The sequence below is a fragment of the Salvelinus fontinalis genome, chromosome 7 (genome assembly GCF_029448725.1).
Source record: "Salvelinus fontinalis isolate EN_2023a chromosome 7, ASM2944872v1, whole genome shotgun sequence".
Taxonomy (NCBI): Eukaryota; Metazoa; Chordata; class Actinopteri; order Salmoniformes; family Salmonidae; genus Salvelinus; species Salvelinus fontinalis.
In genome coordinates, this window is record NC_074671.1 from 9,717,655 (window position 1) to 9,733,517 (window position 15,863).

The 15,863-nt window shown below is 41.9% G+C and overlaps 1 protein-coding gene across 1 annotated transcript; it reads left to right on the forward strand.

The window, feature by feature from the left end:
* The first annotated feature begins 6,028 nt into the window (after positions 1-6,028).
* Positions 6,029-9,025, forward strand: LOC129858967 (carbohydrate sulfotransferase 2-like). The gene has a single exon (XM_055928233.1). It carries the CDS (start codon positions 7,091-7,093, stop codon positions 8,486-8,488), a length of 1,398 nt encoding a protein of 465 aa, XP_055784208.1. The 5' UTR covers positions 6,029-7,090; the 3' UTR covers positions 8,489-9,025.
* The last annotated feature ends 6,838 nt before the right edge of the window (positions 9,026-15,863 follow it).

Here is a 15,863-nt window from a genome sequence, read left to right on the forward strand (position 1 = left end):
CAGAGAGGTGCGGGGTGGGGCTGCCATAATCGACATCCACGTCGCCCAGAGAACAGTGGGTTAACTGCCTTGCTCAGGGGTAGAACGACAGATTTCCCCCCCCTTGTCAACTCGGGGATTCCACCCAGCAACCTTTCGGTTACTGGCCCAACTCTCTAACCGCTAGGTACTCAGAGTGCGCTCTGGGAATTCTTAAATTCTCAGATTGTCAATTTGTTGTCAGGTTGTCCATTCATAAATTCAGAGCGCTCTGGTAGAGAAGTAGAGTTGATCCGAGCGTTCTGACCTCACGACGGCAGTCAAGTGCCCTGGCTAAATTGGCTAGCTTGCTAGCTACTTCCAGACACAAATGAGAGACCTCACTCTGACTATTTTACTCGCCCTAGCAGAAGTGGCTGTTATGCTGTTTTCATGTTGTCTACAGCGTTGGTGTCTGTAGCTGTGCTGCTGGCAACGATTTATGACGTTTTTTTGCCTACGTTTACTGACACTGGTCATAATCACCGGGTGTTGCGCGTTTGTAAATTCACAATTTATTCTGCGCTCTGATACACAGACGAGAGTGCTCTAAAATCGGAGGAGATAGCCAGAGTGAATTTACGAATGCACCACTAAGTGCATTTAAAAGCAAATAGTTTTAGACTTTTACTCAAGTAGTATTTTACTGGGTGACTTTCACTTTTACTTGAGGTATCACCTTTTACTCAAGTATGACAATTGGGTACATTTTCCATCACTGCCTGTCTGTAACATGCATCTAATGTTTGTGTGTATTTCAGACATCTGCATATTGTTTATATTGTCTATGCCAGCATTGCCTTAATTGCATGATTATTTATGCATCATATGCTCGTTTAGAGATTGTCATTGTATAGCATGTAGTTGATGCACATGCTACCACTGCGCATTCATAGTTGAGTGATTGTCACGCCCTGACCATAGAGATCCTTTTTATGTCTCTATTTTGGTTGGTCAGGGCGTGAGTTGGGGTGGGCATTCTATGTCTGGTGTTCTATGTTGTCTATTTCTTTGTGTTTGGCCGTGTGTGTGTGGTTCTCAATCAGAGGCAGCTGTCTATCGTTGTCTCTGATTGAGAACCATATTTAGGTAGCCTGTTTTCTCACTTTGAGTTGTGGGTGAATATTTTCTGTTTAGTGTTTTGTCGTCACCTTTCAGAACTGTTCGTTTGTCGTGTTGTTGTTTTGTTAGTGTTCATATTTATTAAAGAAACGTATTTATGAATACTTACCACGCTGCACCTTGGTCCTCTTCTCCAGACGACAATCGCTACAGTGATTATGCAACTACGGGCACTTCCAATCCTCGGGTCAATTTTGGGGATTTTATAAAAATGAAACAAATACAAATATTTGTGTGTTAAGTTCACACTGGAATCACCCCATACTTTTTTAAACACCTCTCTATCAAGTATTTTAGCTACTTTTCACTCCTTTGGGAGTGGTGTCATTTCCACCACTGAGGGCAAATTCCACATTAATAAAGTTTTTTCAAGAGAATGTTAATTTAGTTACCATGGAAACATATTGTGACACTGAAGCACATGGCTGCTGTGGACAGTTGTTCCAGATGTGATGTCCAGATGTCCAAAATCGAGGTAAATATTGCTTGTGTAGAGAATATTTTAATTGTCAGTCATTTCCAAACAGGCTATAATTTCTTTAATTTGTGGTAGAACTTTTGATTTTTTAAAATATTTTATGTATTTTACGGTAAGCGATATGCTAGCTGTAATACTAATCAAAGCATGCTAAGCTGTCTGTCAATTTTCTCCAGAAACTGTAGAAATGTCATTTCCATCACAAACTTAAGTGTGGTGGAAATGACACAAATCCATTATCTTATTTGTTTTTACTTAACTTTTTAAAAACTTTAGGCTTATTTAATCATGTTTCAAATTAATTGAATCTAGAAAATGCTCCAAGGTTGAAAACTAAGTTGTATTTGTCTTTATTTTTAGAAGATGCCACATAAAACAGCACAGAGGTCACAGACATATAGAAACAAAATAAAACATTATCCTATACGATACCAGGAACATCTGCAAAAAGACAGGGAGAGATACTGGAAGAAAAAAAGAGAAGGGAGAAGTGAAATCTATCTCTGAGCTTACAAAGCGAGAACAAAGAAACAAGAGATGAAAATGAAAATGTAACCAACGGAATAGAAGACAGACTTTAAAGAGAACAGTTGCAATGGAGACCTACCTATCAGGCAACACATCACCTCAGTCACCAGATGACTTGCAGCCAGAACATGAGGCTAACATACCTGCCCCTAACTTACCTGCCCCTGATGCACACCCTGGGCAACACACCACCTCAGTCACCAGATGACTTGCAGCCAGAACATGAGGCTAACATACCTGCCCCTAACTTACCTGCCCCTGATGCACTCCCTGATACCCCTTCCTCATCGTCTGCAACATGAATGAGAAGTCAAATACTTGCTGGAAGGAAAAAGGTTGGAAGAGGTCGCTCAAAAGCATACAGAGATCTTAGTATGACAAACGTCAAACTTGATAAATGCTTTACGGAAAGCTGAGAAATACAAAAAAAGGTATGATCGACTGATGAACAAAATGAAGAGACAAGATTCCCCAAAGACAAAGAAGCAAATGAAGGGAACTCCAAAGAACTTGAGAAGGATTTTATTGTTTCAAAATGCCATCATTGCAGAGTTAAAACAAAAGTATAAAATAAATGTGCAGTGCCAAAGACAAATAAGTGGCTTCAAAAATGCTCAGTGGCAACATCCTGAGAAAGTATGGCCTGGTCAAAGCCGCAAACAGAGAATTTGGATTTTCAGCAAAAGTAATGAGGGCCAATGAAAACAGACCATCAAGTCTTCAATACTCCAGGAAAAATCAATGTAACAGAATTAGCACAGCCACAGAAGAGAGAATCACTAGATTATATCAACGTGATGCCAACAGTAGAGCAACAACAGGGAAAAAGGCCACACTAACGAGGAACAAGAAGAAAAAGCAGAAGCGCTTCTTGAATGGCACAATTCAGAACCTTTATCAGAAGTTTAAGAGGGAATATTCAGAAATTCAAATTTCCTCCGGTGAATTCTGAAAAAGACGTCCTTTTTGGGTTGTCAAGCCAGCAGTACAGGATAGGGACACATGTCTCTGCAAAACCCACGCCGACCTCCAGTTCATGGCGGACAAACTACAGCATCACAAAGTGATCAGCTGCAGCAACATTGAAATAGTGATTGAGTCTTTGTGCTGTGAGAACCTGAAGAAAGAGTGCATGTATAGAGAGTGCTCCCTTTGTCAAGCAAAAGAGCTTAAAACATCTGACTTTGATCCTGGTGAGCAGACATGGTGGTTTGAGTGGAAAAACAAAGCTGAAGAGAGAGAGAAGAAAAACCAAGAGGGAAACATGGAGAAGTTCACTGTAAAAGAAAAGGTATGTGGCACACTGCAGATTCTATTGGAGGACTTCTCCAAAGGATTGAAAGTGAAGTTGGGGAAACACGTGTACAATATTCGACACCAATACTCAACTGGGAGAATTAACAGAATATGGGGAAAGTGGAGATCATTGTGCATATTGACTTTGCAGAGAACTACCTGTGTAAATACACCAGTGAAATCCGGGCAGTTCACTTTGGTGATTCTCACAGCAGGTGACCCTCCACACCTGTGCTGGATATAATCTCACAAAAAGGTTGGATGGAAATATATTATTTTTCATGATAAATAAATATTTTCAGCTGTCACCAAGGCAGGTTTATACATTCAGGCGTCATGTTGAATTATTCATATTAGGAAAACCTTATAAATCACTTTAAATAATATTCAATACAAGTTCATGTACAAATGTATAAGAAATCTGTTATAAATTATTTGTATGATATTTCATTTTCAACTAAAATTGATGTTTAATGACATGATGGAAATTACATTTGTGTATGGCTATCTGGGAAAATTGACAAAAATATATAAATTCCTGAATAGTACGATCGCAGCCATTATCAGATATAGTTTCTAGACAAATCAAAGACAGGTACAATACTGGTAAAATGGTGTTTGAATAAGTTTTAATTTCTGAACGTTTGCACGGCCAAAGTGTCTGAAGTTGCATAATCACCCAGTTCGCGCTAGTGCTATGCCATGGTGAGTCCTAGAACATAATAGAAGTTTCAGCGAAGGTTCTTGGAGCTTGAGCATGTGCAGAATAATTTATGACCTGCTGTGACCAGGGCAGATAAGACAATATCTCCACTAGTCGGGAGAGAGTGGGCCATAAATCTAGCCCGTCAGAGTAATTAGTTTCTCTCTCTCTCTCTCCAAAGAAATGTTTAAATACAGTACATATGTTTGTGTTGATGTGTATATGCTGCTATGTGAATATCCTTTTCATTCCTGTTATATATTCCTATTGCTTGTGCAACTATATGTATTTTACCTGAGGAGAACCACAAATCCATTCCTATGTATCACAAAGATCACTTGTTCTATGTGCTGTACTGACCAAGAGCCAATACAACTCTTGATGTGGGCACGTCTGCCTTGTTCTATCCGGACAGCCTGCAGCGAGTCACAATCTGAACTATCAGCAGGTGAGCAGGCTAGCGGGTGAGGTAGCGGGTGAGTTAGCGGGTGAGCTAGCGGGTGAGCAGGCTAGCGGGTGAGCTAGCGGGTGAGGTCATTCACAGCCGAAAGCTCAGACGAGCTCCAGCTAGCCGTTTTTACAGAAACAATGTAACATATTTGTACTAATAGTTGTATAACAGTGCGCTAAGCGAGTCTATAATTGAATGGACTGGAGCTGTGTCAAGACAACGCTCTTACACTGGCAGAAGGGAGACCAGCAGCCCTTTCCATTGCTATTACAACAGCATCATTCTCGACCATTGCTGTGAGATTTTGGGTACCTTTGAGTGGTAACACAACTAAAATCGGGGGAGATGCATCCTGGGCCAATTGTGCGCCGCCCTATGGGACTCCCAATCACGGCCGGTTATGATACAGCCTGCTGCGCCACTCGGGAGCCAAAGTCCACAAAGGCTCTTACTGTGTGGTAACTGATTTCACGTCAGCGTCACTACAGTCTGCAGTGTATTTCCTTACATTCTCAACCTTTATGTTGCCTTTGCCAGTAAGCATGTAAATAACAGATTTTGATTAATTCACATGAAGAACAAAACACTCACTGTGCAAAAAAAACCAACAACGATTATACTACATGTACATTAGTTCATATAAGTAAGTTACTGGGTAAACAATATGCAAAGAGGTCAAATGTACTTGGTATTGACCCCACCACTGGTGTCTGGGGAACTTGCTCAATAAGGGCTGGTTTCCCAGACACAGATGAAACTTCTAAAATTGCCAGTGTAGTAATCCCCTACAATAGCCCCTGTGTAGCCTATAGTATGTATATTCACACCTAATAGACAATCAACAAATTAGAATTAGGTGACAACAATATTACAGACAAAAGAAATTGTAGACTATAACATGGGACACAACATTATGTATTTATTAATTTAACCTTTATTTATCCTTGATTTAACTAGGCAAGACAGTTAAAAACAAATTCTTATTTACAATGACAGCCTACCAAAAAGCAAAAAGGCCTCCTGCGGGGACAGTGGTTGGGATTCAAAATACAAAATAAATTCAATACAAATATAGGACAAAACGCACATTAGGACAAGAGAGACAACACAACACTACATAAAGAGAGACCTAAGACAACAACAGCATGGCAGCAACACATGACAACACAGCATGGTAGCAACACGACATCACAACACAGTATGGTATCAACTCAACATAACAATTACAGTAACATTTAGATAAAAATATTAGCTATATTGTCGCAAGTAAGATATTTAATGTATTTATGTTAGAAATCTGGATCAGATGTAGGCCTATGTAAAGTAAAGTAAACATGCATTGACAATAACCAATGATAGGTGGCGACATCAACCGTGTATGAGCATGTAGTGCATTTTGCTTCCAAAAAACCAAAGGTTGTCTCCTACAATGCTTTGGTTCCTACTTCAAGTTGCAGTTGGTGAGAAGCAACTGCCGAGATTTCCAGTCGACCGCAGTAGAAAGTTTATGACCATTGATCGCAATGTTGTCGTAAAGGTCATGCAGTCGAAATGTAGTCGCAAGTCGGACAAGTTTTATACACTTTCAAAGGCGGTGACAGACATTGATAAAAGTGATCCGCTCGAACGCACCCTATGTTTTCAAACGTAGGCGTCTCCAGAGCGGTGCGTTGTTGACAGACGTGCGGAAGAGCCAAGGGCGCGACTCGCTAACCCAAATATCCTATCACGCACCAATGGCGTCTGGGGGAGGGAGGGTCTTTCTTTCTGTAGTCTCTGATTGAATCAGTCCAGTTTCAATTAGTTCCATATACAAACTACGGCACATCAGGAAGAAAGAAAATATATTTGGACGCTTAGACTGCCCCTCTGGATATACTGGCGACGTTCAGCAAAAGGAACCAAGAAGAAACCGGAGAACGTAATTACTAATGTAGGCTAGTACTTGTGTGCTGTTGTTCAGTGTACCTATAGGCTCCATCCATACTGTGGCGAATCAGTTTTTAACTGCGCATAGATGCCTACGCCGAATGTTGTCAAGGAGGGCATACATTGTTTGAATGAAGGGATACTATTTTTGTTTTGATGCCAGGGCAACCTCAATAAGCGTTGTAATACCCGCAATGGAAAACTGTTCATGGTATCGCGCTTTCATGTGAAGAGCCTTGCGCACTGCAGTAAAAGCAGGGCTGTCTTATTTTGGATTGCGAATTGGATTGGGATATCGAATATGTGTTGGCTGGAGCATTGCCTAACCCACTGGGCGCACACTAGTTGAATCAACGTTGTTTCCATGTAATTTCAATGAAATTACGTTGAACCAAGGTGTAATAGACGTTGAATTGACGTCTATGCCCATTGAGAATGATTTAACATTCGATTCGGTTGGTGTACCAATTCCCACCAGAGATATTCAATAACCATACATCTTTGCCGATTGTAAATGTTATAAGTTTTCGCCCAGTGGTCAGAGCTACTCACTCCTAGGTTACAGATGAGAGGGAAACAATACCATCGACAACTGAAGTTGACAGCGCCTTGGGAGAATGATGTTGGCTACTGGAGAAAGCTCAAAACCCACAGGAACCATACCAAGATAATAGCTCAGCCCGGCATCGTGATGAAGGTGCTACGCAGAAAGCGGATTGTGTTGTTTATAGCCTATTTCTTTCTGCTAGTGCTGACCATGCTGAACTTGGCCAATTACAAATGGACTAAAGTGCCCCAGCAGTGCAATCACCAGCTGAGGAGTGCTTCCTATCAAGGCAGGTCAGACATCAGGTTCCTCTACAGACCCTCTCTGGCCAAGAAGAGACAGTTGGTCTATGTTCTGACCACATGGAGGTCTGGGTCCTCCTTTTTCGGGGAGCTGTTTAACCAACATCCCGAAGTCTTTTTCCTCTATGAACCCATGTGGCACATTTGGCAGAAGCTGTACCCGGGAGACGCTGTGTCTTTGCAAGGAGCAGCCAGGGACATGCTCAGCTCTTTATACCGCTGTGATCTCTCTGTGTTCCAGCTGTACAACAGCCCAGGGGGAAAGAACTTTACCTCCCTAGGACTCTTTGGGGCCTCCCTGAATAAGGTGGTGTGCTCCTACCCCCTCTGCTCCGCCTACAGGAAAGAGGTGGTAGGGATGGTGGACGACAAGGTGTGTAAAAAGTGTCCACCTCAAAGCCTTAGACTACTGGAGGAGGAGTGCCTCAAATACAGCACTATCGTTATTAAAGGGGTGCGTATCCTGGACGTTAACGTTCTAGCCCCCCTCATGGAGGACCCGTCGTTGGACGTGAAGGTAGTCCACCTGGTCAGGGACCCCCGGGCCGTGGCCAACTCCAGGATCAAGTCCAGACACGGGCTGATCCGGGAGAACCTGCAGGTGGTCCGGAGCAGGGACCCTAAGCTCCGCAGAATCCCCTTCGTAGACCCCAACCACAAAGCCAACAAGAAGGACGGCTCGGACTACCACTCCATCGGAGCCATGGAGGTAATCTGTGAGCGCACCTCCAGGACCCTGAGGACTGCCTTAAACCCTCCCAGTTGGCTCAAAGGGAAGTACATGGCCGTGCGCTATGAGGACCTGGTGGAGAACCCTGTGAAGATCCTGAGGAACATCTACCGCTTCGCCAACCTCACCACCAACCATGACATTGAGTCGTTTGCTCTGAACATGACAGGTGGGTCTAGTTCGTCCTCCAAGCCGTTCATCGTGTCCTCCAGGAACGCCACTCAGGCTGCCAGTGCATGGAGAACAGTGCTCAGCATCCAGCAGATCAAACAGGTGGAGGACTACTGTCATCACTCCATGGCTGTCCTGGGCTACGACAGGGTCAGAACGGCCGGGGAGGCCAAGGACCTCAGTAAGTCTTTACTGACCGTCTCCAAACTGTGACAGAAAAACACCATTTTTGTTTCTCTCCCATTTTCCACCAAAGACAGTGAATTTTAATGTACATTTTGCATCTAGTGCCGTTTCAGTTAATCGTGGAAATTAAAACGGGTTGAATCAGTGTTTTTGAGGAGATCTACTTTTTTGGCCACATTGGAACGTATCTTATTTTGTATTTTTCAGTTAAATAGCAGACAGAATTTATTTTGACATAACAACTGGATGTTATTGACAAAGCAAGAAAGCCTATGAACAATGACTTGAATATTACAACTACAACTACGGAAACAAGCACTGTATGATTCATGTATATTGTTAAGAAAACACTTCAAACATTTTAATTTTGAATGTTCCAAAACCTGAGAAAATACTTTGTTTTTCCAGTATCCATACTGTCTGTAAAAGTGAGAGAAGAAATTGCACACAAAAAAAAAAAGCATTAATACATAAAAAATGTAATTGTTTGAGCAGGTTATGTTACGTTTGTGATTACTGGATGGATTCAGAGACAATCATTAAACTGGTCTGTTATAACTATAATGTTGCTCTAAGGAAGGTTTCAGGTTTATTAGTCGAAACATACTTTATAACAGCGGGACATGCCAGATGAAGATTGATGTTGACACACTAGTAGTAAATCATGTTGACTCAGCAGTTGTGGAAGGATTTCTCACCGTGTCACTGAAGAGTGTATGTAGTAGCCTGGTGTCATTTAACATTTTTACAGGACTAGATCTCTTGATGCAAACAGGTGATTTAGCCAAACTGCTTTGAAAAAAACGTATCTTGCAGAAGCAGAGTAGCTCTAGCATCCCCTTTGAACAAAATACAAACATTTCAGTATGTTTATTTATGAGTTTGACCCATGTAACACAGGGATAGCTCATTACCAATGTAGTTTAATGGCACTTATGCTACAATTAAATCTGGAAAATAGAATAGATAATAGAAAATGAATTTAAACTTTTACTGCAGTGGGATAAATCAGGGTTACACAGTGTGTTTCTTAGTAGTCTTAAACAAATTTAATTGGAAACAAAAGTATACACATCACACACATGGTTATGGGCTTAAAAAAGAAGACACCTGTACATATATAGAGTTGCATGTATTTCATTTAGAGTTTACATCCCAATATTACACTTTTTTTTACATTACAGAAGTCTGAAATATAACACAACCGTTTGACATACAAACATCAGATTTTCGGTGTTATTTAAAAAAAAAAAAAAAAATGAATTATGGAATTATGAAAAATATTAGTAACATTCCAACAATGAGGCCACTAGGTCATTTGACTGCAGGAAAGGGCTATGCACCACTGTCATTAACACATTGGTCATGGGTCCTTAATACACTGGTCATGGGTCCTTAACACACTGGTCATTGGTCCTTAACACACTGGTCATGGGTCTGGGTCCTTAATACACTGGTCATGGGTCCTTAACACACTGGTCATGGGTCTGGGTCCTTAATACACTGGTCATGGGTCTGGGTCCTTAACACACTTGTCATGGGTCTGGGTCCTTAATACACTGGTCATGGGTCTGGGTCCTTAACACACTGGTCATGGGTCCTTAACACACTGGTCATTGGTCCTTAACAAAGTGGTCATGGGTCCTTAACACAGTGGTCATGGGTCCTTAACACACTGGTCATTGGTCCTTAACAAAGTGGTCATGGGTCCTTAACACAGTGGTCATGGGTCCTTAACACACTGGTCATGGGTCCTTAACACACTGGTCATGGGTCCTTAACACAGTGGTCATGGGTCTGGGTCCTTAACACACTGGTCATGGCTCTGGGTCCTTAACACACTGGTCATGGGTCCTTAACACACTGGTCATGTGTCCTTAACACACTGGTCATGGGTCCTTAACACAGTGGTCATGGGTCCTTAACACACTGGTCATGGGTCTGGGTCCTTAACACACTGGTCATGGGTCCTTAACACACTGGTCATGGGTCTGGGTCCTTAATACACTGGTCATGGGTCCTTAACACAGTGATCATGGGTCCTTAACACAGTGGTCATGGGTCCTTAACACAGTGGTCATGGGTCCTTAACACACTGGTCATGGGTCCTTAACACACTGGTCATGGGTCCTTAACACACTGGTCATGGGTCCTTAATACACTGGTCATGGGTCTGGGTCCTTAACACAGTGGTCATGGGTCCTTAACACACTGGTCATGGGTCCTTAACACACTGGTCATGGGTCCTTAATACACTGGTCATGAGTCTGGGTCCTTAACACACTGGTCATGGGTCTGGGTCCTTAACACAGTGGTCATGGGTCCTTAACACACTGGTCATGGGTCCTTAACACACTGGTCATGGGTCCTTAACACACTGGTCATGGGTCCTTAACACACTGGTCATGGGTCTGGGTCCTTAACACACTGGTCATGGGTCCTTAACACAGTGGTCATGGGTCTGGGTCCTTAACACACTGGTCATGGGTCCTTAACACAGTGGTCATGGGTCCTTAACACAGTGGTCATGGGTCCTTAACACACTGGTCATTGGTCCTTAACACAGTTGTCATGGGTACTTAACACAGTGGTCATGGGTCCTTAACACACTGGTCATTGGTCCTTAACACAGTGGTCATGGGTCCTTAACACACTGGTCATGGGTCCTTAACACAGTGGTCATGGGTCCTTAACACAGTGGTCATGGGTCCTTAACACAGTGGTCATGGGTACTTAACACACTGGTCATTGGTCCTTAACACACTGGTCATTGGTCCTTAACACACTGGTCATGGGTCCTTAACACAGTGGTCATGGGTCCTTAACACACTGGTCATTGGTCCTTAACACAGTGGTCATGGGTCCTTAACACACTGGTCATGGGTCCTTAACACAGTGGTCATGGGTACTTAACACACTGGTCATTGGTCCTTAACACAGTGGTCATGGGTCCTTAACACATTGGTCATGGGTCCTTAACACACTGGTCATGGGTCCTTAACACAGTGGTCATGGGTATAATATCCTTATCTTATCCTCTTGCCCTGTCAGAGAGACATTGTGCAGTTTCTTTGTAGTTTCCTGAGTCTGGTTAGTCCCAAGGTAGCCTGGGTGCCAGTCTACTTTTGCTCTCTTGTCAGCTCCTTATGAATTTTTCATACCGAACATGTTTGGCTTGACAATGACAGCAATGGAAATGACAAGAGCAGAAACATCAGGGACCAGGCTTGCTACAATTAGATCTTGCAAATAGAATATAATACAATATTAATTTAAGGAATTGTGAAGTAAAGGTAAACAAGTATTCTTGTCCTCAAGGAAAAGAGTGATGTGAAAGTTTATGAGTACAATGTAATTCTTCTTCTTTTTTTTATCCAGTTTTTTTATGGTAACTTACTGGCAGCCAGTTGACTGTAAGTCAATGTAAAACCATTAAAATAAGTAGAGTATGTTACTGTAAATTCCAAAGAAACATTGGTGTACATTACTGTAAACTTCACAGTAATGTACATTTATTTTTATTTTTACAAGAACTTACAGGTAACTAGATGCCAGTAAGTGACTGTAAAAACAACAGGATATTTTTAACGTGTTGGGCAGGCTATGGGTTTTGCCACATTCTGTATGGGTTATTACTGGTTAGACAGACCGTGTCTCTCATTGTAATACATGGACAATGTTAACATTAGGGCCTAAATGTACTTTTTGGTCCGCTAGCCACTGTGTCAGGTAGATGAAAAAATCTTCCAGTCACTCAAGACTTTTTACCAGCCAAAATGTTATATAAAAATACAGATGACCATACTTTGTAATGCATCTAAAACAATAAATGTATGAGTAAGAAGTAATGTGGTACATTGCTAAATGTATATGTAACTTCTACATTGCACCGCGGCCGCCATGGCATTTCTCTTTTAAAAAAATATATAAATTTAACTGTTAGGTGCTACTGTTGACTATCAGGCAGTGAGCAGACTGTTACTAAGTGAGTGGTAGAGGGGGCCGGAGGTTTGTGTCTGTCGTGAGCACTGGTTGAGAGAGCGCTTCAGTAGGCAGCTGAGGCACGGAGACAGAGCAGCAGGCGCGTACGTCGTGCTAACTTTTTACCAGGTGTTGGTAAGGCTATTTAGATCGGTCGTTATGGAGACACCGATTTCCAGCACTTTTTTTCCATAAAACATTAACGCGCTAGAACTGACATAATGTCAACAAAGCACTAGAAAACGAATTTAGGCGCACTAGAGAGCCTCAGATACATTCGTTCACAGATGGTTAAAGTAAACTATTCTGATGTCGAATTTAAATCGTACCAAGCGAATATTTTTACGCATGCTCAGTTCTTGTGTCTCGAGCACTGCGCAAGAATACATTTGAAATGGGAGTTATGGAACTCCCTCTCGTGCTTCTGTTATGGGAAAAAGTCCACAATGAAACTAACTTTAAATGTGGAGAATGATACATTTGCATCTGTTTGGCCATCAAGTAGGCTATTCATTTCTATGTCATTGTAGGCTACTTAGCCTACCATTTGATACGATTGAATATGTTGAAACGATTTCACTGGAGTCATTGCAAATCAATTTTGTACCACTTGTGTAGCCTACCTGGAGCTGGCAAATGGATTGAATAAATGACCTATAACTTCATGTTTAGTTAATTAACTTGGAAGTTATCAATTGTGACCATGATTACAGTTATATCGCCAATATATCATTATCCATGTTTAATGTCAGTTTCATTGTGGACTTTTCCCTGAAATGATATGTTGTCCCGTCAGGGGCTTTAGGCTACCTGCACCTTGCTCAGCAAACCATGGCAAAGTTGAATTTTCAATTTATAAAGTCAGATTTTAGTCTGTAGCCTATTGAAACATCAAGTCAATCTCGCAAATAGGCCCTTTGTAAAGGGTTGTAGTCTTAACATCTGGCACATAATAACGGCACAATTGGCAGAAAATAGTTTGACATAAAACATTTTTTATAAGTTCCTCCAAGTATTTCTTGCTCCGTGATTTCGAGATCCTCTGTCCAACTTTAATAACTCAAACCCTCCTGTTGGATATATATATAGTTATGCACATGCTCAAAATAGATTTATTTACAATTATAAACCGGGTTTGAGCCCCGAATGCTCAAACCAGGCAGGTAGCCTAGTGGTTAGAGCGTTGGGACAGTAACCAAAAGGTTGCATGATTGGATCCCCGAGCTGACAAGGTGAACAGCTGTCGTTCTGCCCCTGAACAAGGCAGTTAACCCACTGTTCCAAGGCCGTCATTGAAAATAAGAATGTGTTCGTAACTGACTTGCCTAGTTAAAAACAGGTAGACAAATTGAAATTAATTGCTGATTGGCTGACAGCTGTGTTATATCAAACCATATGAAGAAGAAAAGGAGAGCCTCACACTCTACGAGCTCCGATGAAATAATTTAATAACTAACGTTTGGACAGACAAGCTGTCTTCATCAGGATATAATGATACACACTGCGGGTCTCTAGTTTATATAGTTTGAAAAGACACACAGGTGTCTGTAATCATGGTCGGGCGTGGCTTGATTTCATTGGTTAATTTACAGATATAGATAGAACATATAAAAATCATGAATGGATAACACACGACCATAGATACAATTTGGCTACATAGACCTACACACATTTACAATGAATAGGAAAATCACAATAATCACAATTAATGGCTTCAGATCACAGTCTACGTGGAGACCGGAGTGAGCAAAGGTCTTTAAATTAGAGGTCCAGGCAAACTCTCGTTTGAACAATAAATTGTCAAGGTCACCCAGTCCTAGGGAGGGTGACGTGTTCGATGCCGTTTATTGGAAAGGGACTAAATAGACTCTCTTCCAAAAAGTGTGACACAACTTGGTACGTTAAATTTTTGCACTTAATGCTATGATGCTCAGAGATTCTTACTTTTAATTTGTGCTTCGTTTTACCCACATCGTTTTTACCACAAGGACAAGTTCTAAGATAAATCCCTGCCTTAGTGGTGATAACACGGGTATGACAAAAATGTACTTTTTTTCCCCTGTTCTAATTACATTGGCAACCAGTTTATAACCCCGGGGGTTTGTGGTATATGACCAATATACCACAGCAACGGTTGTATCCAGGCACTCAGCGTTGCCTCATGCTTAAGAACAGCCCTTAGCCGTGGTATATTGGCCATATGCCACCCCCACTTGTGCCTTAATGCGTAATCATAGTAGTCAAATGGGTTAAATTGACATTCATTGATGGAAAATGATCTGTTGAGTTTCATAAGGGCAAATGATCTTTTCTCTTGTGGCATATTCAAATTCCTTTATTACATCATGTCATAGCTCGCAATAATTATTATTTTGATGAAAAACTAATCTTGCTTCTAACATCGTTACAAGTTACATCGATACTCCCTCGTAATTGGCTCAATAACGTCATCAAAAGGGTTTATTGTATAAATGTGGTAATCTCTTGCTGTGCAGAAGAATAGCTAGTTTTCAGGCCTTTTGGGCAGGTTTTGAGTGGTCATAGGACTGGACATTTTAGCTAGACCTGTTAACCCGTGTGTGTGTGTGTGTGTGTGTGTGTGTGTGTGTGTGTGTGTGTGTGTGTGTGTGTGTGTGTGTGTGTGTGTGTGTGTGTGTGTGTGTGTGTGTGTGTGTGTGTGTGTGTGTGTGTGTGTGTGTGTGTGTGTGTGTGTGTGTGTGTGTGTGAGAGAGAGAGAGATTTTGGATCTGAGTAGGATGTCTGTTCACTAACAATGTAAATAGCCAAGAAACATGAGGCCAAAGGCTCACTTTGTAGACTTTCGAGTGAATGAGACAAAAATGAATCTATCAACACCACACTTAGTGCACACAGCTACCATGCCAGGCTGTGTTTCTGCGCCAGGTGGGATATAGGATTCCTATTTCTTTGTGCGATTAGCAGCTATGAAACAAGTATTTTGAAAATAGCTACAGCCCAATGATTCTAACCCAAACTCACATGTGCTCATACTTGACTTTTGACTATTTTCAGTCTGAGGTCCTGAGCGCTCTGGAGCAGGTTTTCACCAAGGATCTCTATGTACTTTGCTCTGTTCATCTTTCCCTCGATCATGACGAGTCTCCCAGTCCCTGCTGTTGACAAACACCCCCACAGCATGATGCTGCCACCACCATGCTTCACCGTAGGGAGGGTGCCAGGTTTCCTCCAAACGTGATACTTGGCATTCAGGCCAAATAGTTCCATGTTGGTTTCATCAGATGTGAGAATCTTGTTTCTCACGGTCTGAGAGTCCTTTAGGTTCCTTTTGGCAAACTCCAAGCGGGCTGTCATATGCCTTTTACTGAGGAGTGGCTTCCGTCTGGCCACTCTACCATAAAGCTCTTATTGGTGGAGTGCTGCAGAGATGGTTGTCCTTCTG